This window comes from Camelina sativa, chromosome 4, assembly GCF_000633955.1.
Source record: "Camelina sativa cultivar DH55 chromosome 4, Cs, whole genome shotgun sequence".
In the NCBI taxonomy this organism is placed as follows: Eukaryota; Viridiplantae; Streptophyta; class Magnoliopsida; order Brassicales; family Brassicaceae; genus Camelina; species Camelina sativa.
Genome location: NC_025688.1, coordinates 28,646,803 through 28,667,223, shown reverse-complemented (window position 1 = coordinate 28,667,223; position 20,421 = coordinate 28,646,803). Strand labels below are relative to the sequence as shown.

At 38.2% G+C, this 20,421-nt stretch overlaps 8 protein-coding genes and 1 long non-coding RNA gene across 10 annotated transcripts in view; 3 read left to right on the top strand and 6 right to left on the bottom strand.

The window, feature by feature from the left end:
* The window catches only part of LOC104783094 (probable LRR receptor-like serine/threonine-protein kinase At1g34110), a 3,498-nt gene extending 2,688 nt beyond the window's left edge, over window positions 1–810 (bottom strand). The window contains exon 1 of the mRNA XM_010508174.2: window positions 326–810. Within this exon, the coding sequence (XP_010506476.1) occupies window positions 326–752 (427 nt within the window). The 5' untranslated portion in view covers window positions 753–810. The remainder of the gene's footprint in view (window positions 1–325) is intronic.
* LOC104783093 (tRNA 2'-phosphotransferase 1) lies at window positions 4,594–6,418 on the bottom strand. The gene is made up of 8 exons (XM_010508173.2): window positions 6,238–6,418; window positions 6,023–6,133; window positions 5,778–5,925; window positions 5,600–5,689; window positions 5,443–5,497; window positions 5,226–5,348; window positions 5,080–5,136; window positions 4,594–4,974 (listed from the first exon to the last, which is right to left on the bottom strand). Exons 1-8 carry the CDS (start codon window positions 6,411–6,413, stop codon window positions 4,850–4,852), a joined length of 885 nt encoding a protein of 294 aa, XP_010506475.1. The 5' UTR covers window positions 6,414–6,418; the 3' UTR covers window positions 4,594–4,849.
* Window positions 6,561–8,784, top strand: LOC104783092. The gene is made up of 6 exons (XM_010508172.2): window positions 6,561–6,876; window positions 7,213–7,421; window positions 7,514–7,657; window positions 7,865–8,073; window positions 8,279–8,537; window positions 8,617–8,784. Exons 1-6 carry the CDS (start codon window positions 6,651–6,653, stop codon window positions 8,743–8,745), a joined length of 1,176 nt encoding a protein of 391 aa, XP_010506474.1. The 5' UTR covers window positions 6,561–6,650; the 3' UTR covers window positions 8,746–8,784.
* On the bottom strand, window positions 8,838–12,345 carry LOC104783090 (UDP-glucuronate 4-epimerase 4). Its single transcript, XM_010508170.2, has 2 exons — window positions 10,542–12,345; window positions 8,838–8,985 (listed from the first exon to the last, which is right to left on the bottom strand). The coding sequence occupies exons 1-2, from the start codon at window positions 11,870–11,872 to the stop codon at window positions 8,982–8,984; spliced, it is 1,335 nt and encodes a 444-aa protein (XP_010506472.1). The 5' UTR covers window positions 11,873–12,345; the 3' UTR covers window positions 8,838–8,981.
* On the top strand, window positions 10,193–10,481 carry LOC109132731. Its single transcript, XR_002037841.1, has 2 exons — window positions 10,193–10,285; window positions 10,386–10,481. It is a non-coding gene; the product is annotated as an uncharacterized LOC109132731 (long non-coding RNA).
* On the top strand, window positions 12,864–13,371 carry LOC104784420 (uncharacterized protein At4g04775-like). Its single transcript, XM_010509449.2, has 2 exons — window positions 12,864–13,025; window positions 13,093–13,371. Exons 1-2 carry the CDS (start codon window positions 12,864–12,866, stop codon window positions 13,369–13,371), a joined length of 441 nt encoding a protein of 146 aa, XP_010507751.1.
* Window positions 13,509–14,254, bottom strand: LOC104783089. Its single transcript, XM_010508169.1, has 2 exons — window positions 13,846–14,254; window positions 13,509–13,769 (listed from the first exon to the last, which is right to left on the bottom strand). Exons 1-2 carry the CDS (start codon window positions 14,215–14,217, stop codon window positions 13,713–13,715), a joined length of 429 nt encoding a protein of 142 aa, XP_010506471.1. The 5' UTR covers window positions 14,218–14,254; the 3' UTR covers window positions 13,509–13,712.
* Window positions 14,223–16,491, bottom strand: LOC104784419. Its single transcript, XM_010509447.2, has 4 exons — window positions 15,658–16,491; window positions 14,791–15,065; window positions 14,454–14,709; window positions 14,223–14,328 (listed from the first exon to the last, which is right to left on the bottom strand). The coding sequence occupies exons 1-4, from the start codon at window positions 16,413–16,415 to the stop codon at window positions 14,223–14,225; spliced, it is 1,395 nt and encodes a 464-aa protein (XP_010507749.1). The 5' UTR covers window positions 16,416–16,491.
* LOC104783088 (3-phosphoshikimate 1-carboxyvinyltransferase, chloroplastic) lies at window positions 17,522–20,305 on the bottom strand. Of its 2 annotated transcripts, none has more exons than XM_010508167.2 (8): window positions 19,764–20,305; window positions 19,429–19,673; window positions 19,176–19,329; window positions 18,694–18,914; window positions 18,501–18,618; window positions 18,141–18,351; window positions 17,994–18,055; window positions 17,522–17,908 (listed from the first exon to the last, which is right to left on the bottom strand). In XM_010508167.2, exons 1-8 carry the CDS (start codon window positions 20,103–20,105, stop codon window positions 17,690–17,692), a joined length of 1,572 nt encoding a protein of 523 aa, XP_010506469.1. In that variant the 5' UTR covers window positions 20,106–20,305; the 3' UTR covers window positions 17,522–17,689. The 2 variants fall into 2 exon arrangements, with proteins under 2 accessions (XP_010506469.1, XP_010506470.1); XM_010508168.2 differs by having other exon boundaries at window positions 18,700–18,914.

The window sequence follows — 20,421 nt, the reverse complement described above, 5'->3', positions numbered from 1 at the left end:
TTGCATAAAAAAGAGTGAAGGTCTACAAAGAAAAAAAGAGTTTTCCCTAGTTTCTAGGAGAATCAAACAAATTCAAACTTGAGACAAAAGTTATTTTACCAATGTTCTAAAACTTGATTGGATGATTAGATGAGTTTTTTTATAGAAAAAAAAAATATTCTAAAATCTAACACCCATTCAAAACTAAATTAACTCATTTTAGCTTATCTAATAAACCAAACTTGACCCACTTAAGGTGTTTTGGCTGCAATAAATGAATTATTAGTGAATGAGTTTAATTAAAAACACATGCATATATATAAAAAGACCTACTAGCTATATATACCTTGAAGATTGTCTAAGTTTCCGACTTGAGGAGGGATTTCACCGGAAAGATTGTTGACATTGAGGTACAAATCAGTGAGGAGAGGCAAATTTGAGATAGCTTTAGGAATCTGACCGGTCAAGGAGTTGAAGTGAAGGTATAAACCGGTTAAGCTAGTGAGAAGACCGATTGAAGGAGGGATAGTTCCGGTGAGACCCATTCCTTGAAGAGATATGTTAGCAACACGGTGGTTTCCGTCGCAAGCGACACCGTCGAATGAGCCTGGGGAACAAGGGTCGGCGTCGGGAGTCCATGAAGTGAGGAAACGTTTTTGAGGGTCAAGAGAGGATTTGATGTCGAGGAGAATGTCTAGCTCGGAGGAGGAAGACAGTGAAGGATGAAGGAAGAAGAAGAGGATGAGAAAGAGTGAGAGTGGAGGAGAGGCCATGTTTGGTTGGAGAGAAGAGAGAGAGTGTGTGTGTGTGATGAGGAAGAAAATGACTTTCTTTCTTGTGGTTTTGAAAGCAAAACTTTTTGTTTGTCTATTGTATTAGTAAAAATACTATCACGTCTTGATTGTTAATACTGAAAAAAACGTAAACCACAAAATGTGTAGATATCGTAAAAATAATAATAAAAAGGTTAGTCCAACAACGAAAAAAAAAAATAATAAGTATCACACATTCATAACTCTAGTTTTATATCTATTTTAGTTCGACAAAAAATTAAGAAGACGTATTACTTATCAAAATCGATATACAAAACTTTAAGGTCTAAGTGGTGTAAGAATTTTATTTAATTTGTACGTTAAAAAATATCTCAAAAACTTTTACAACACTATTTTAGTTGTTTGTTCATGTTACATCAAGTATTCATGTTACATTCCTAATCTATCAAACCCTTATATATATATATATATATAGTTTAACATTTATTTTTGTGTGGATTGTTATTGACTGAGTAGTAAATACATAAGCTTATTTGGAATTGAAGGGAAACAAAAGAGGAGTCACAAAAATTGAAAATATTGAAGTCCACGAGTGAGTTCATTTCATTTTCAGTACTATCTACGGTAAAGACTACACTTTTAAAGACTTTTCAGAGAAAAACAATTATAGTTAGGCGAATCTTTAGCTTTTTTTTTTCTTTTCAAAATTGAAAATGATACCACTCTCTCTAGATTTAATGGTAAGAAAAGTTGTTTCTTTTTCAGTGCACCAGCTATATAAATTCGTACTTTTTTATATCATTCTTTTAACTTTTCATATATCCATTAAAGTTATATGCTACCATTACAGATTACAGGGCTTAGTCTAAACAAAAAAAAAAAACATTTGGATATATGTTTTCTTATAAAATTTTATTTGTAAGTGAATTCATAAATTAATTATCAATCCACTTTAAAATTTTCTATCAATGATTCTATAGTTAATGAAATATTTACTGAAAAAAAAAAGTAAAAACTGTGTGATTAGGACTCCAGTTAGGAAAAAAGGAAAAAAAAAAAACTTTACCAAGTTAAAGCTCGACTTTGTCAGATCATCATCATCTGTAGATACTAAATACCCTTAGATATGACATGTACAAGAACCTGATAACCAGCTTTATATGTTCTAATGTTCACATAGAGAATAAGGTACAAAGATAAATGGGATTTCTTGTGATTATTCCATTAAATTACTATATTTGAATGCAAATAATTGTTACATGAATAAAACAAAGCATAGCTTATATTATATTTTAGATATAAATAAAATAGAATAAAAAGAGAAAAAGGCATCCAAGAGGCATGGGGCTAAGAGTACATCAAATGGGACAAAGAAGGTGATGGAGGCAAGTCAATAGAGAAGCAACATGTGAACATCTTTTACTCAATTTTTTCTAAAACATTTTTTTTTTAAGTTAAAATTTTTATAACATGTGAACTCCTGATTGAGTTAATGTTTTTGCTATCTTCTTGATCTCGTCATTGCAAAAGGTAAAATAGACCAAACACCTCGCTCTCCTCTAAGTATAACATGTGAATTTACAGAAACAAGAAAGACATAAAGCAAGAGAATAAAGGAAAAAAGGCTATAAGGCTGCACTTAAGATATATTCCATTTTCTCTGTAATCATCTTCTTACTTCGTGGGTAGTGGTGGATGATATTTAGTTATTTACAAATGGGTGAGGTGGTGGATGATACATGCACCTATATATAAATTCTATATATGTGGAATGAAATCATTGAGTGTTATCAAAAATAATGTGTGCATGATAACTTAATTAGTGCAGTTAATTCTCTATATATATGATGATAGTGTTGACAATAGTTGAGTTCCTAAATTTATTAGATAATTTACTTTCACTTATAAAACTATTTATAGACCAAATGAGCTTACTTACATTACATCTACTAAATCACCCCAAGTGGTAAATGTTATAGAATTATACATATAACTAGTTCATCTCTTTATATTTGCTATAAGGAACAGTAGTGTGATTTAACCCCTTTGACAACAAAAACAAACAAACAGTGGTGTGATCGATATGATTTAGAAGTCACGCCTTAAATTTGGATCGTCTCCAGAGAAAACCCTCACACGTTATCTTAACCCAGCCTGTCCCATTTTGTTTGGATGTATGAGATCGATGTTTCATATTTTGTTACAAATTGAATAACATCAAATACTATATTTTTATTTATGAATAATCATATGTTGGTACTTGGTAGGCACCGCATTTTGCTGATATATCAATCCTTGTTTTGTTTTTGAGCAAAACTATGAATTTTGTTTTGTTATATATCGTGTCTATTTTTTAGTGGAACAATTACTTATTTTTCTATACTATTAGAAATAGTGTTTTTTGGCTACTTCTCGTATATTTAGACGTTGAAAACCGAAACTTATGTGTGTTCGATGTGTTCTTTGATTTATTAGATCTATAAAATTGGTCCAAACGCTATATATGTTGTATAGGCGTGCCAATTTATTATCATATGTGATCAAATGCATCAAAATAATTTTCTTCTTTTCTTTAATTATAAGATTAATATACTGGTTTAACGTAGTAGTTTCGTCACATATATCAAATTTGCGGTTCTCATTTGCGTTAAATAGTTAAAACTATTTATAATTACAGTAAATAAGACTTTTTTGGTCATATTCATAAAAAGATAAGCTCCACTACAAAAAGTTCCACAAGCTGGCAAAAAAAAAAACCACATTTCAAATTCAGAGAATTCAAATATGAAAAAGTTTCTTCTATCTCACCTAACACGGGAAGACAAAACGAAGTAGTGTCCATGATAGAACACAGAAAGACAGGTATATAAGCTCCATGATTACAAAAAAAAAATACTGTATATATAAATATGCGAATAACAAAAACAATCAACTTCTTTCGTGAGAATGCTTATCTACTTGTGTCAAACAAATGTCATATTGTAATGTAGGTAAATAATATAATTATTTAGAATTAGTATATAATTATGGAAATACGTTTGATTATTTGTGTAAAATAGTTTCAACTCTCAGCTTTGGCAGATATTTTTGTTCATATAGTTGATAAGTGATAACTGTATGCCAATATATATTTATATGCATAGTTCGTAATGATAGATATTACTTTAGATTTGACTAGTTAAACTGAAAATGATGTAGAAGCCTAATAAAATTAGCTCAAAACATTTTTAATTTGTCAGTATATTAGAGAAAAAATTTACAAGGTTTTTGTCAGGTACTTAATTATTATATTGACTAGGAAACAGTACATAAGGAAAAAAAATATGATATGATGAAAGGTCTGCATCACGGACATCGAGTTTTTTGTTGGAGACCACAAAAAAACAAGCAAGTCGAAGACAAGATTCAAGTATAATGTTTCAAAAGCATACACTAATTTAATTTATTGATATTACGTCGTATTATATTCATTCTCTGCTAATAACTGAAGAGTCCAATTCCTACTGCTGTTTACAAAGAAGAAGATAGTATATCACGTGACCAAGACAAATGTTCACTTTAAATAGTTTATTAACAGAGTAATCTCGTCGACAATACATATCTTTTACGAATTTGTTCTCTTTTTGCTTTCACGGTTCTCACTTTTTTTATTCTTGCGTTTCTCTAAACCTTTTTTTAAAAACCATGCTTTTTATACGGTACTTTTTTATGATACAATCAAAGACTAATGATACATTAAAGATTTAAAGTACTATTTGATAACTGCAGCTTAAAAGACTAAATCCAGCTTTAAGCATATGCATTAATTACAACTTTTCAGAGCAAATAAAAAGATCGTTCATTGTTCCTAATATCTTTCGTATTGGGTCTTGAACTCTCAAGACAAAGTACCGTAAAAAGGCTAATACACTTGGCTTCTTTTGTAACCACAAAACTTTCGTATTGGGCCTTGAACTCTCAAGACAAGTACCGTAAAATGTCATATGTGCAACTGGAGACATTGAAACATTACATAATCAAAGGTTCACAAGAATTGAATCTTCACAGTCATTGTCACAGAACCCTGTGAATCTTCGCATGATGTTGAATCGTATGAATCAGAAAGGTATGGATTGCCGATCAGGCCAAGACTCGATCTTCTGGAAGTAATCGACAGGCACTACACCATCAATGCCTTCAGTCAAAATCACTTTGTTGTCTGAGACGTAGAACGCAATCCCATCTGGATATATATTCACAAGTATTTACTGAAATGTTAAAATCTTTGATAGACACAGCACTAATTTCTAAGACAGGGAATTAAAGGTCTCATGCTAAAGTAATATACCTTCAAGAGCTTTCTTCATGTCGAGGAAGATCAAAACATTAACATTCCTTCTCATGCCTTCGCCAAAACCATGTAAAAATTTGGAATCAGATAGATGTGCATATTGCAACAATAATACAGCACAACAATAGGATCAAAAATCTTACCACTAATCACTTCACCATCTGTTGGTAAGCCACAAGAGAAGTGAACATGCATTCTATTCATACGGTTTAAGCCCGATGCTAAGATGGATTCCAAATTCTTCCTATAAGTTCCATGTACACACACTGCCATTACAGATATTTCTAATTAACACACAGAGCAACAATGCAAGTAATACAAATAACAGAAGTCACAAGTATGTGTCCTACTAGTTAGTACCTGGAGCTTCTTCTGGTGACAGTACTGGTTTTAGTAACTTTTCTGACTCCACCGTCTGCACACAAAGACCCAAAATAAATGGAAATGTCTCAACTTTCAACACAAAAGATGAAGATGAAAACAGCTAAATGCTAAGGAATGTTTAAAGTTCAATTACCGTGATGGAGTGGCCTTGGTTAGCGCGGATCAAGAGCTCACCATTCTCTTCTAAGAGGCTAAAACGTTGTTTATTGTCTCTTCTCACAGCCTGCCAAGTTAACGAAACCATTCCAAAAACTCAATTTAAACGAACTTCAATCGAAATTGCTGGTTAAGTGAAAGATAATGAAACTGACCTCTCTGATTTCATCAATCGTGTGTGACTTCAGTTGTATATTAGCAGTCGTTTTCAAATTCAGCTTAAGTAAATCTTCAACTTTAACAAAACCATCACCTCTCATGTTCAATCTCAGCTCAGTAGCCATATGTCGCAAGATTCGTGTCCTAATCACCCAACCAAAACTAGAGTCAAAATCAAGATATCTATATATATATATATATCTCTACATTACATCTCGAATCAGTAACGATCGCAACTTACAAAAGTCTTCCAAGCGCATCAATGTTATCTTTTCCGCCACCGCCACCGCCGCGGCCGTGAGGTCTGCGTCGATCGTTCTCTCTCTCGTATCCTGATGATCCTCTACCGCCGCTACATCCATCAAAATCCGAAAACTAAACATCACATGAATCAATGAGGCAAAATCAAAAAGGGATGTTGAGAGTTTTCGAATAATGTAAAAAAATTCAATTCACCTTCGGCTAGATTGAGCGAAGGAAGAGAAATTAGGTTTTCTAGAAGAATTGGGGATTGAAGCATCCATGAAAGCAGAAGAAGCAGGAGACAATTTCGGGAAGATACAAGCACTACTGCTCAAGGTCAGAGCTTGAAGACGACGCAAGAACCGACCACTGTGGTACATTGATACCATAATCACCGATTAAACCGGTTCTTTATCGTGTGAGTTCGGTTTAAATCAACAAACATATCTATTGGGCCTTTCGTTTTCTGGCCCAGTAACAAAAGAAAATCGCGTCGTTTTTTAAGAAGATCTTAAATAGAAAAACGTCACGTAGTTTGGATCTATCTCCGGTTCTGGCGGGGTTAGTGTACTCAATCCTCCGAAGATCAGCGATTGCAATTGAAGGGGTTTGTTTATACGAAATCAATGGCTTCCCGGAGAGATTATCGGAGCATGAGATCTTGTAGCGGATGGCGTCGTTTTCTTTTACTTATTCCTGTGCTCTTTGTTCTTCCTCATCTCTCGTCACTTGTTGGTTTTTCTTCCGATTCGGTGAGGAACGATGAGCAAACCGTTCGTAGTAAGAAATTGAATCACCTTGTGCTCGGTCCTGTAGCTGGTCAAGGCTTGCCGGATCGATTACATTGCCGAGGTTAGTTTTTTTTTGCGTATACTCCTATTTTTAGGTTTGCTAGAAGCTCACTACCTAATTGCTATAAGTTCGTAATTAAGCACTATTTTGGTCTAGGCACAGATCTGAATCAATCACCATCTTCGATTTGTGTTCAGAAAGTGATCTGAGTAATAGTTTTAGTATAACTTGGGTGTAGAACTCAGGACTTTTGTCAATGAGATGTCATACACTTAGTTTGTTTTGGTTTGCTTCACAAACATTGGACCATTGTTTTCATTCTTTGAATATCTCATTGTATGCTTTTTTAGGAACTGCAATTTGGGATGACAGTGTTGTAAATTGTCTTTTGTTTAGGCACAAAGGCTCTGAACAAGACTCACACTTCAACTTCTCATGTGTCTGGTGCTGGAAATGGTGTTTCTTTTGTTACAGTGTTTACTATTTATAATACTACGGTAGATAATGTGAAATCCTCCAATATGGTTTCTGTTGTTGGGAATGTTACCTACAGCAAGCCACAGAGGTCAATGGCAGTTCTAAATGCATTTGCCAACTTCATTCAGGTAACATTGCTGAGTTTTTCCTCTAAATTTTGTTTTTTTTTTGGTGTTTCTTAGCTTCTGCGTCTGCTATCTGATACAATTCTGGTGTTTAGGTGACTATGCCCAAGAGCAATGTTGTCATATTGACTGATCCAGCTTCTGATCTCTCCATCCAACAAAGCAATGTGGTGGTACAGCCTGTTCGGGGTGATTATTCACGGGGTAACCTGATGCTTCAAAGAATCAGGTCTTACATTGTAAGAGCAAAATCGCACTGATACCTAGGTAGAATAAATTTGTTGGTTTTGCCTATCTATCTATTTCTTTGGCATACATTTCTTAAGACCCGGCCTAAGTTTCCTTTTTATTCATTCTTAAGAAAGTATTTAGTAAAGTGCCTGAGTTGTTGAGAGTAAACAAATGCTCATTGGGTCATGATTCTTGTTAAAAAATTGATTCTGCAGGCCTTTCTTGAGATGAAGCTTGAGAAGAAAGAGGGTGCGATAAACCACTATATATTCACTGATTCTGATATAGCTGTGGTTGACGACATCGGGACTATATTTGACAAGCATCCAAGCTTCCATTTAGCTCTCACATTCAGGAACAATAAAGATCAGCCGCTGAATTCAGGATTTATAGCTGTGAGAGGCACACGTGAAGGGATCCTAAGGTGTGCATTTATCCTTTTCTCTCCTCGTTTAATTGAAATAGAATCTCTTATGCTAGTTAAAGAAATACTCGTTGTCTCTTTGGAATCAGTATCTGAACCTGGTATGAAAATCAGCGTAGATGATCACAAAAAGCTGATTCTATCTATATTGAAACTTATATACTCAGCATACTGATGAATTGGTCTTCATGTGATTCAAATGCAGGGCGAAAGTTTTTCTAGAAGAAGTCCTAAAAGCATACAAAACCAAATACATGAAAGCTTCGCGCATGCTTGGTGATCAATTGGCTCTGGTATGGGTTGTAAAATCTCACCCTTCCTTTGACGCAAAGAGATTTACAAAGCCACAAGCATTCACACAAGAAATAGCTGGAGCTTCAGTGCTGTTTTTACCATGTGCTCTATACAACTGGACACCTCCTGAAGGTGCTGGTCAGTTTCATGGCATGCCATTAGATGTCAAGGTACACTCTAAATCCCTAACCTTAAAGAAACCATCACGAACCCTTTCATCATATTCTCACTACTGTTAATAAAACGCAGATCGTTCACTTCAAAGGATCAAGAAAACGCCTAATGCTCGAGGCGTGGAACTTCTACAAATCTACTTCAAACATTCCAGATATGTTATGTCTTGTTCTAGGTAGTGGAAGAACTAAATACGATTTCTAAGCCTAACTGTTGTCTAAGAATAGACTGTTCTTTTTGTGATTTCTCTTTTATTTAATCAAATCAACCACTACAACAGTTACGTACCGGAGAAGTAAAATAAATAAATTAAATTAAAAATCACCGAATGGGTCTCTGTCTGTGCTCTTCTCACTCTCTGTTACAACAACAATCCCCCAAAATTACTCAAACAGAAGAAAAGAAAAAACACAAAGAAATCAAAAGATCATCAATGATCATCATCTAGCGGCGGCTTTAGAGTGACCGGAGGAGGAGTAATAACTCAAATACCATCTGACAAACTTCTTCAAACCGGTCTGGAGATCAGTGGTGGGTTTATAACCAAGCTCACGTTGAGCTAAACTAATATTAGCATGAGTAAACGGAACGTCACCGTTTCGTGGCATCTTAATCACATTCTTCTTCGCCTTCACTTTCAACTGCCTCTCCAATATCCTCACCAGATCTGAAACCGGCACCGGCGACGTGTTCCCTAGGTTAAACACTCTCAACTGCGCCGGACCTCTCTTCTTCCCTCCTGTCCCCGTACTCTTCTCCGCCGTATCAAGCGACGCTAAACATCCTTTCACTATATCGTCAATGTAAGTGAAATCCCTAGCCACCGTTCCGTGATTCGCCGATTCGAATATCGAAATCGATTTGCCTTTTAGTATATCTTTGGTGAAGAAGAAGTAGGCCATGTCTGGCCTTCCCCAAGGTCCGTACACCGTGAAAAACCTCAATCCGGTTAGTGATAACCCGTAGATGTGGTTGTAGGTGTGGGCGATCTCTTCGCCGGCTTTTTTAGTCGCGGCGTATAAACTCGCCGGTTGATCTGTTCTATCTTTCTCCGAGAAGGGGACTTTCGTGTTGAGTCCGTAGACGGAGCTAGACGAAGCCCAGACTATAGCAGGCTGTGGATTCGCGGATTTGCAGATCTCGAGGAGATTAACGAATCCGGCGATGTTGCTGTGAACATAAGAGCTAGGGTTTTCCATTGCGTACCGTACACCAGCTTGAGCTGCTAGATGCATAACGTGAGTGAAGGAGACGATCTTGAACAGCTTACGTAGCAATTCGACGTCGTTTATGTCTCCTTCTACTATGAAGATGCCGCTTCTCTCTAGTAAAGCTTGTCTCGCTCGTTTCAGGGATGGATCGTAGTAGTCGTTGAAGTTGTCTAGCCCGATTACGCCGTCTCCTCGGCGTTTCAATGCGGCGGAGACGTGCGTGCCGACGAAACCTGCTGCTCCGGTTACTAAAACTGTGATTCCGTTGGTTGTTGAGGTTCGGATACGAGCAGAGGATCGGATACGTTTTTCCCAAGCGGGTCCTCCGTAGGTGGAGGTACGGAGTGAGCGGCGAGATGGATCGGAGGAGGAGGAGGGGGAAGGGTTGACGGAAGGAGGAGATCGGAGGAAGAGTAGAGAGATGAGACAGAGGAGGAAGAAGGAGAAAAATGCAAACTTTGTGAGATAAGATTGGAATCTGAGACGATGCAAGTATGAAGATTTCTCCATCTTGAATTTGCCTGGGCTTGAAGGTATCATCTCGTCTAGACGCGACATTTTTTTTTTTATCTCCTCTTCTTCTTCTTCTTCTCCTTCTTCTTCTTCTTCTTTTTAATGGCAGCTTCTTCTTAGAATCTTCAGGTTTCTTGGAGGGGGATTAAATTAAATGGAAGGTTTCTTTATTATGACTCCAAAATGAGAAACACGAATATTATCTTTTTTATTATATTTATTATATTCGAGGATCAAAGTTTGTGTGTGTGATAAAAAAAAAGAGGNGATCATCATCTAGCGGCGGCTTTAGAGTGACCGGAGGAGGAGTAATAACTCAAATACCATCTGACAAACTTCTTCAAACCGGTCTGGAGATCAGTGGTGGGTTTATAACCAAGCTCACGTTGAGCTAAACTAATATTAGCATGAGTAAACGGAACGTCACCGTTTCGTGGCATCTTAATCACATTCTTCTTCGCCTTCACTTTCAACTGCCTCTCCAATATCCTCACCAGATCTGAAACCGGCACCGGCGACGTGTTCCCTAGGTTAAACACTCTCAACTGCGCCGGACCTCTCTTCTTCCCTCCTGTCCCCGTACTCTTCTCCGCCGTATCAAGCGACGCTAAACATCCTTTCACTATATCGTCAATGTAAGTGAAATCCCTAGCCACCGTTCCGTGATTCGCCGATTCGAATATCGAAATCGATTTGCCTTTTAGTATATCTTTGGTGAAGAAGAAGTAGGCCATGTCTGGCCTTCCCCAAGGTCCGTACACCGTGAAAAACCTCAATCCGGTTAGTGATAACCCGTAGATGTGGTTGTAGGTGTGGGCGATCTCTTCGCCGGCTTTTTTAGTCGCGGCGTATAAACTCGCCGGTTGATCTGTTCTATCTTTCTCCGAGAAGGGGACTTTCGTGTTGAGTCCGTAGACGGAGCTAGACGAAGCCCAGACTATAGCAGGCTGTGGATTCGCGGATTTGCAGATCTCGAGGAGATTAACGAATCCGGCGATGTTGCTGTGAACATAAGAGCTAGGGTTTTCCATTGCGTACCGTACACCAGCTTGAGCTGCTAGATGCATAACGTGAGTGAAGGAGACGATCTTGAACAGCTTACGTAGCAATTCGACGTCGTTTATGTCTCCTTCTACTATGAAGATGCCGCTTCTCTCTAGTAAAGCTTGTCTCGCTCGTTTCAGGGATGGATCGTAGTAGTCGTTGAAGTTGTCTAGCCCGATTACGCCGTCTCCTCGGCGTTTCAATGCGGCGGAGACGTGCGTGCCGACGAAACCTGCTGCTCCGGTTACTAAAACTGTGATTCCGTTGGTTGTTGAGGTTCGGATACGAGCAGAGGATCGGATACGTTTTTCCCAAGCGGGTCCTCCGTAGGTGGAGGTACGGAGTGAGCGGCGAGATGGATCGGAGGAGGAGGAGGAAGGGGAAGGGTTGACGGAAGGAGGAGATCGGAGGAAGAGTAGAGAGATGAGACAGAGGAGGAAGAAGGAGAAAAATGCAAACTTTGTGAGAGAAGATTGGAATCTGAGACGATGCAAGTATGAAGATTTCTCCATCTTGAACTTGCCTGGGCTTGAAGGTATCATCATCTCGTCTAGACGCGACATTGCTTTTTTTTTTTTCTTCTTCTTCTTCTTCTTCTTCTCTTGCCTTGTTTTTGGAGTTTTTAATGGCAGCTTCTTCTTAGAATCTTCTCTTTTTATTATATATTTTATATTCGAGGATCAAAGTTTGTGTGTGTGATAAAAAAGAGACTGTTGTAAAACTTTTAAATTAGAACATGGGGATTGAAGATTTTAGAGATTCAAATCAAGGGAGAAGAAGAAAAGAGAGTCAAAAACAGGTATTTTTGATCTGTTTGACTTGAATTTAAATTAAATAAAAAATAAATAGAAAAGATGGAGATTTCTGTTGATAATTGATAAATTTTTGACTGTAAAAGTTGTTTGAATCTTCTAAAGGAGACTTGAAATTTTTTTTTTTGTGATTGGTGAATAATAATACTCCAAGATTTTCGGGAAGCCTCTGATCCCAAAAAGGTTTTTGAATTTGAACCAAAAGTTTTCAACTTTTTGGTTAATAGGGTTTGTTTTGCGGGTAGTTGTTAAATAAGCAAAATGGACTCTAAATTTGAACAGAAGGTAGGTTGTTAGATGACCCCTAAGTCCTATGTTTATTCGTTTTCCTTGAATGGTGGTGTAAGAGATATTTTGGGCTCTTCAAACTTTGGTTTTAGTGCTTTCCTCGGGAAACAAGCTATTTTCTCTCCCAAAACTATCATATTTTGTTGTATGGAACCCGAACTATGGACACGAGCTATATATCCCTGTCAACTATGATTGACACCTATTTCTCCCTAAATCGAAAGTTCTACACTTATATCACCCCGAATTAAAATTGTGTTGGTTTAGCTTTTGAACCCAATACCAAACCATATAAACCGAAAATTGAACCATTAAAGACCTGATTCATTATCCTGTTAAGACCCATGAACCCACAAATCCCCAATTTTCAAAAATCACGAACCCTACAATCGATTTGGAATTGTTCTTCTTCTTTCTTCTTTTCTGGGTTCCATTACCGAATTCGAGATTCAGAATGAGCAATTCGACCGAATCATCCAGTTCTCGTGCGAGAGGAAGAGTGTTCGGTGTGCCAAAGAGATGTTGGTGCGGGGAAGCTGTTGTAGCTTTGATCTCGAAATCTGATCTGAATCATTACCGGAGATACTACCGTTGTAGTTTTGCCGCAACAAATAAGGTAAAATTTATGCTTTTATCCTCTTGTCTCATGATTTTGGGTGGTTCTAATAATTGGGTAATGGTAGCTTCGGAACGATGAACATGTGTTCAAGTGGGTCGATGAAGCTTTGCTGAATGAGGTAGATGCATTGGCTATGAAGAATGCTGGACTTGAGCAACAATTGAAAGAGCTTAGGACAAAGAGGTTGGAGTTTGATACTCTGGTTTATGAGAAGATGGAGAAGGAGGTCTTGGAGAAGGTTGAAGATGGTTTAGGTGAAGCAAAATCATGGAATAAGAAGATGATGAATGTTGTATTGTTAGTTTGTATGGTCATGATTGTACTAAGCAAAGTAGTTGGTTGAACAAATGGTGTATGGTCATGTTTGTTTGTTTGTCAATGATTTAAGACAATGAAACCTTTTGTGTCAAAGATGAAGCTACATTTGTTGTGTTATAAACGATCATCAAAAGAGATGAAATTAAATGTCATAAACGATCATCATTTGAAACGAAATAGATCATACAAAAGAGTTAGGAAAGGCAAGAGTATATGTGGTCGAAAATACAACATGAGCAACCACAAAATTCACCATTGGAGACAAAAGACACTAAGCGACCTAGGGGAAGAAAAGAGTTCATGTGGTCGAAAATATGTATCTAGGCAACCACAAAATTAGCACCCTAGTAATAAGTAGGTTCTTGATCAAGCTTGAGTGAGTGATCCTTGACTTGGTTCAGGTTGAGTAGGCTGTCGAGAAGGCTGAAAAAACATGGCATTAGAGTTAGTAACCAAAAGAAAAGTTAGAAACTGAAAACAACAAAGCAATATATCATACCTGAGCAAATTCAGACTTATGGAATCTAGAGTTATGGTTAGCTTCCCCACAAATGCCACAATGCATTATTCTTTTTTTCTGTTTTGGTTGCTTCTTAGTAGGTGACTCATTGACACCCTTCTTCCTTTTCTTGTCAGCCTTGGTCTGTTTTTCCTCAGGTGGTTCTGCATACACCTTATTCCCATTTGTACAAGGCCAAAACTTTGCACTTCTTTGTGGAGTTAGGCCTTCTTCATAGTTTCTCCTCCATATAGCTGTTCGGAACCACTGGCAGACGTAGTTCTCAGCCGTTAGCTTCTTATCAATGATGAGACCATATGCATGCTCACATGGGATGCCACATATTTGCCACTTCTGACACGTACAAGTCATCTTCTTTAAACAAACACGGTGAGTGTCTCCACTGACTTTGACTTTGAAGGTCCCATTTGTGCTTGTTGATACCTTAGCCGTAGATGCTGCTTTGTGCTCAGCCGCAAGAAACTTAACAACATATGGAGTACATATCCGTGCAAACATTTGCGAAAAACATGAGAATCTATAAACACAACAAATAATACATAAGGATAAGATGAATTTTACCTGTGTGAGAATTAGATATGGCAGACCTCTTTGCAATTCGCACCATGGCCAGTCGTCTTATTGTCTCTAACATGGCAACAAAAGGCTTCTCTCTTGCCTTGTTGATGGAGCTGTTAAAATGCTGCCTATAATCTGACTCATTGTAAGACCATGCCAAATCCCAAAGCAGTGGCTTCAGTCGGGCTTTATTTCCATGAGCCTTTTTCAAGTGACCGTAGATGTGTTGAACACACATCCGATGCTCTATCTTTGGTAACTCCACGAAGCAGCCTTGATCAATCCCTGAGACGTAAAAGCATAAGTCAAGTTAAATAAGAGAAGCCAAAATAAAAGCATAAATGAAGTTAAATAAAAAGAATAAACTTGCCTTTTGTCTATCGGACATCAGGATGAATCCATCACCATCGTTTAACCCAAAGTATTCTTTCAACAACTTAGCAAACCATAACCAATTTTCATAGTTCTCAACCTTGACAACTCCCCATGCTATTGGATATATACCATTGTTTACATCTCTGCCTAAAGCTACCAATAGTTGACCCTTAATCTTATTCTTCAAAAAGCAACCATCAATTCCTATGATCGGCCTACAAGTCGCCATCCATGTTCTTCTTATGTTGTCAAAACAAACATAGAACCTGTTGAACATGTCTTTACCATCATCATCCGTAATACATTCGACCTCAACATGTGAATTCGGGTTTGCTTCCATAATCTCAGCTGCATAATCTCTTAATCTATGGAACTGCTCTTCATACTCCCTCTCAATCCACTTTAAAGTTGTCTTCCTAGCAGCTTGACACTGAGGCCTAGTGATATTGATCTTCCAATCTACTTTTACAATTTCTTCGATCTTCCTTGGCATGAAGAACTCAGGATCATCCCTAATCTTATCAACAAACAACCTAACTATATGCGGCACTGTTAACATCTCACACTCTCCATTTGGAATACAACTATGCTTATCGATGAACCTATTGATCCTCCACATCTTATCATTTGACAGAATTGACGCATAAACCTTCCACTCACATTTAGATCCATCCTCATCATTAACACCAACACATTTAAACCCTATTTTCGCTTTATCATACTTGTACTGCTTCAGATTTCTCCCAATTTTGAGAACATAATCGAGAACCGCCTCCTTGAAAGCCACCCCATTGAAAAACGCCTGCTTGTAGAACAACTCCCCATTACCACGCCTCATATTCGTACGAGCTCTTNAACCTGTTGAACATGTCTTTACCATCATCATCCGTAATACATTCGACCTCAACATGTGAATTCGGGTTTGCTTCCATAATCTCAGCTGCATAATCTCTTAATCTATGGAACTGCTCATCATACTCCCTCTCAATCCACTTTAAAGCTGTCTTCCTAGCAGCTTGACACTGAGGCCTAGTGATACTGATCTTCCAATCTGCCTTTACAATTTCTTCAATCTTCCTTGGCATGAAGAACTCAGGATCATCCCTAATCTTATCAACAAACAACCTAGCTATATGCGGCACTGTTAACATCTCACACTCTCCATTTGGAATACAGCTATGCTTATCGATGAACCTATTGATCCTCCACATCTTATCATTTGACAGAATTGACGCATAAACCTTCCACTCACATTTAGATCCATCCTCATCATTAACACCAACACATTTAAACCCTATTTTCGCTTTATCATACCTGTACTGCTTCAGATTTCTCCCAGTTTTGAGAACATAATCGAGAACCGCCTCCTTGAAAGCCACCCCATTGAAAAACGCCTGCTTGTAGAACAACTCCCCATTACCACGCCTCATATTCGTACGAGCTCTTACCGGACCATCGTCACCGTCGTCTTCACTCTCTGGGTACACATCGTGGCGGATTGGAGGTTCATCGACAAACTCCTCAATCATCTGCTCGATGTGAAATTGGTCTCTATCTTCACCTTCTTCGTCGTAATCAGGCGTTGGGCCGCCGGGATCTCTCTCGATTAACGCCATCAAATCGATTGAACTCGGATTCGCTCTTTTTAGGGTTTTTCCCTTTTTGGGGATTTCTCAATTTAGGGTTCTCTCGATGATTTTGGGTTTCAAACAATGTTTAGTCGGGTCAAAACCACTAAAAATCGAAAACAATCGGGTCAAATTATGGTTATCTCGATAAATTTGGGTCAAAATAGGTTTAAACGGGTCTAAATTGGTTTAGGCTTTTTGTTAGACGGTTAAGCAAATAGTAAACCATGAAAAACCCAAGATTAGGTGTAATTACATCTCGAACTTTTAATTCGGGGTGATATAAGTGTAGAACTTTCGATTTTGGGAGAAATAGGTGTCAAACATAGTTGACAGGAATATATAGCTCGTGTCCATAGTTCGGGTTCCATCCAGCAAGATACGATAGTTTTGGGGGGGGGGGGGGAAATAGCTCGTTTTCCCTGCTTTCCTCTATAAAAAAAACACGATACTCTAAATTACTATACATTTCCAAGAAACCAATTCTCTAAATATGGCACTTTTGTACAGAGCCATTAGGTGATCCTGCCAAAGTGTGTAGGGTTAAAAATCATGGTTTAGTAGTGTTTTTTTTATAAACCAACTTTTTTTAAAATGGCTAAACAATAAAATGTTGTTGGAATCACAAGATGTTTTTTTCTTTTTATTATTAGAAAAAGGAACAAGTGAATAAAAAGGCTATAATGGCACTCAAGGACCCCATGTGAGGATTTTGATTACATAAGACAAGAACATGTCCTCTTTTTCTCCTTTATGAATTGGCATAACATGTCCCCGTGCCTTTGTCCCTCTTTCAGATGTATCTACTCCAAGATCTACTCTCTTGTCTCTTTCTCATTGCTGTTAAAATTCCAAGACAATACAATACTATACCATTTAGCTCCCTCTTCTTGATTATAAGGCAATGTGATTCGACTGTGATAGCGATTTGAATGTGTTAAGAGATGTGGTTCTCGAGCGTTGCGTATTTTGTATGCGATTGTCCAAACGTGTAACATTTACCATACAGAGTCGGAACAGAGTTGATATCAAAACGGGCTAGGACAGAATGGGCTTGGTCAGCCCATCAAAACAACACTAAATACAAGGGTATATAAAGAGCAAAAACTGATTCAATGATTGCATCTCACTCAATTCCAGTACACAGTACACACACAAACAATACTCTCGGTTTCTAATACTGTTACAGAGGCAAAAAACATGGAAAACAGATAAGCAAGCATTGGATCAAAAAGGACAGACAGTGGTGGTGTTTAGATTGTTTAGTGTTTTGTGATTCTTTCAAGGACTTCGAAGTAGTCAGGGAAAGTTTTTCTTGTGCAACCAGGATCTCTGATGGTGACCGGAACATCAGCACAAGCTGCAAGAGAGAATGCCATTGCCATTCTGTGATCATCATATGTATCAATCTCCGCTGGTTTCACCTTTTTTGGTGGAGTTATCACACAATAATCTGAACCTTCTTCCACTGTAGCTCCCAGCTGAAGACACAAAAAGAGCAAAATTTTATGCACCGATCTACTTAGAACGAACATTATAAACCGAGAAACGAGGGGGAAATATTACCTTTCTAAGCTCTGTGCAAATGGCAATCATCCTTTCTGTCTCCTTTACTCTCCAGCTAGCCACTATATTGACCAAAAAGAATGAACTATTAAGTGACCATGAAATATTGAGAAACACTAATCCAAAGAGAGGGGCTTTTTTACTTACCATCTCTAATGGTGGTTGGACCATCGGCAAAGAGAGCAACGACGGCAAGAGTCATGGCTACATCAGGCATTTTGTTCATGTTGACATCAATAGCGCGCAAGTGTCTCATTCCAAAAGCATCTCTAGGCGGGCCTGTCACAGTCACACTGTTCTCTGTCCAGGACACTTTACATCCCATTTTCTCAAGAACCTCTGCGAATTTCACATCTCCCTTGAGATTCATCACAAAAAAATTGGGTTTAGATTCTTCAATATAAGTTCACACAACTTGAGAAAGCCTTAGAGAGACAAAAGTTTGAGCTGATCGAATTGCATTATAAACTTAGTATCATCATCAATGATTCAGAGTAGAGATATTACCTGCAAGCTGGTCGTTCCACAACCTTCAACAGTGACAGTCTCACCAGTAATGGCAGCACCAGCCAAGAAATAACTAGCACTAGAAGCATCACCTTCTACGTACGCATTACCTGGAGACCTGAATCATTTCACCATTTTAGTCATTATATTGTCAATCTAAGGTTTGTGATTTCAGAAAAGGAAAGAAAATAACTCTTGCTTGTATTTTTGTCCTCCCTTGACAAAGAAACGATCCCAGCTATCACTATGCTCGGCACTAACCCCAAAACGTTCCATCAACTTCAGTGTCATTTCAACATATGGAACAGAAATCAATTTATCGACTATCTCAATCTCGACGTCTCCAAGAGCTAAGGGAGCTGCCATGAGCAGAGCGGTCAAGTACTGACTACTAATTGATCCCGAAAGCTTCACCTGCAAATGCAATATATGTCCGATGTGTCAATCAACAAATCCATACAAGAAAAAAAGTAACTGAGAAAGAATAGTAATCACTACTAGAGAAATCAATTTAACACCAAACCCAATTTCTCTTCTTTTAGGATCTATCCGCTAACAACAAACTAATATATGAAATATTGTCAAGCTAAGCCTAGGATGAAAACACATTGCTACAAGTGTTCATAAAGTAAGTATCGAGATTCAAAATCACACATCCCATTTGCAAGATCTCACCTTTCCACCAGGAAGGCCACCATTAGCGTTAACACGAACAGGAGGGCAGTTAGTTCCAAGAGTGCATTCAACATCAGCACCAAGCTGCTTAAGACCAACAACCAAATCTCCAATAGGTCTTTCTCTCATCCGAGGCACCCCATCAAGCACATAACTGGAATAAACCGATCAAAAAAATAAATCTATATCAACACAAAGCTCCATTCTTTAAACATCAAAAACTCACTCAGAAGCATCAACTCCTTTCATCTACCTTGCATTGCCACCTGCAGCAGTAACTGCAGCGGTAAGTGGACGCATGGCTGTTCCTGCATTTCCGAGGTAAAGTTCGATATCACTCTTTGAATCTATGGAAGCTGGGAAAATCCCACCACATCCTTCAACTACCGAACGATTGTTATCACTGTCAGTTTCCACATTAAGCCCTAATCTCTTCAACGCATCAAGCATGTAATTGATGTCATCACTGTTCAACAAGTTGTCCACTACAGTAGTTCCCTAAAACATGATAGCCAAAATGGTAAAGTCTCTATCTTTCATCCTCAAGCTCGAAAAAAAACGAGAGAAATCCGAGATTATAATATATACCTCAGAGAGAGCGGCGAGAAGCAGGATCCGATTTGACAGAGACTTGGAGCCAGGTAGCTTAATCAGACCCGAGATTTCTCTAATGGGCTGAAGCACAATCTCCGACGCCTTCTCCGCCGTGGAAAAAGAAGCCATAACCTTAACAGGACGAATCCTAGAACCGCTGTTTAGCATCATCATCCCAGTCTTCTTCAAACCCAAGGACGAAATCGAATAAGCACGAGGCTGCTGTTGTGTCTTCAACGAGACTGATAAGGCAGATTTGTGTTGATTGGATTTCGAAAGATTGGAGATAACGAATGGGTTTTGCACACCGTTGCAGATTCTGCTAGCTTGTGCCATTGGAGAACAACTTGTTGTTAGAAAGATTTGATCTTTCTCAACTCTGCCCTTGTTCTAATTACGCAGAAATTTGTTGGTCTAAATCTCTGATTACAGAAACGAAATTTATAAACTTGTGTGTTGTATTGGCGGCTTTACACTTTTAGGGGGTTTGGGGGGAGTTGGTAAGAGGAGAAGGCATCCATCAAAATCTTTCACCAACCCAACTCTTACGACTCTGGTCTGGTTTGAGAGCGTTTATCATACCCAATCGTAACATGACACGTGTTAGTTAGGTGTTCACGTCAACAAGTCGAGAAAGCAAGTGGTGGTGAGA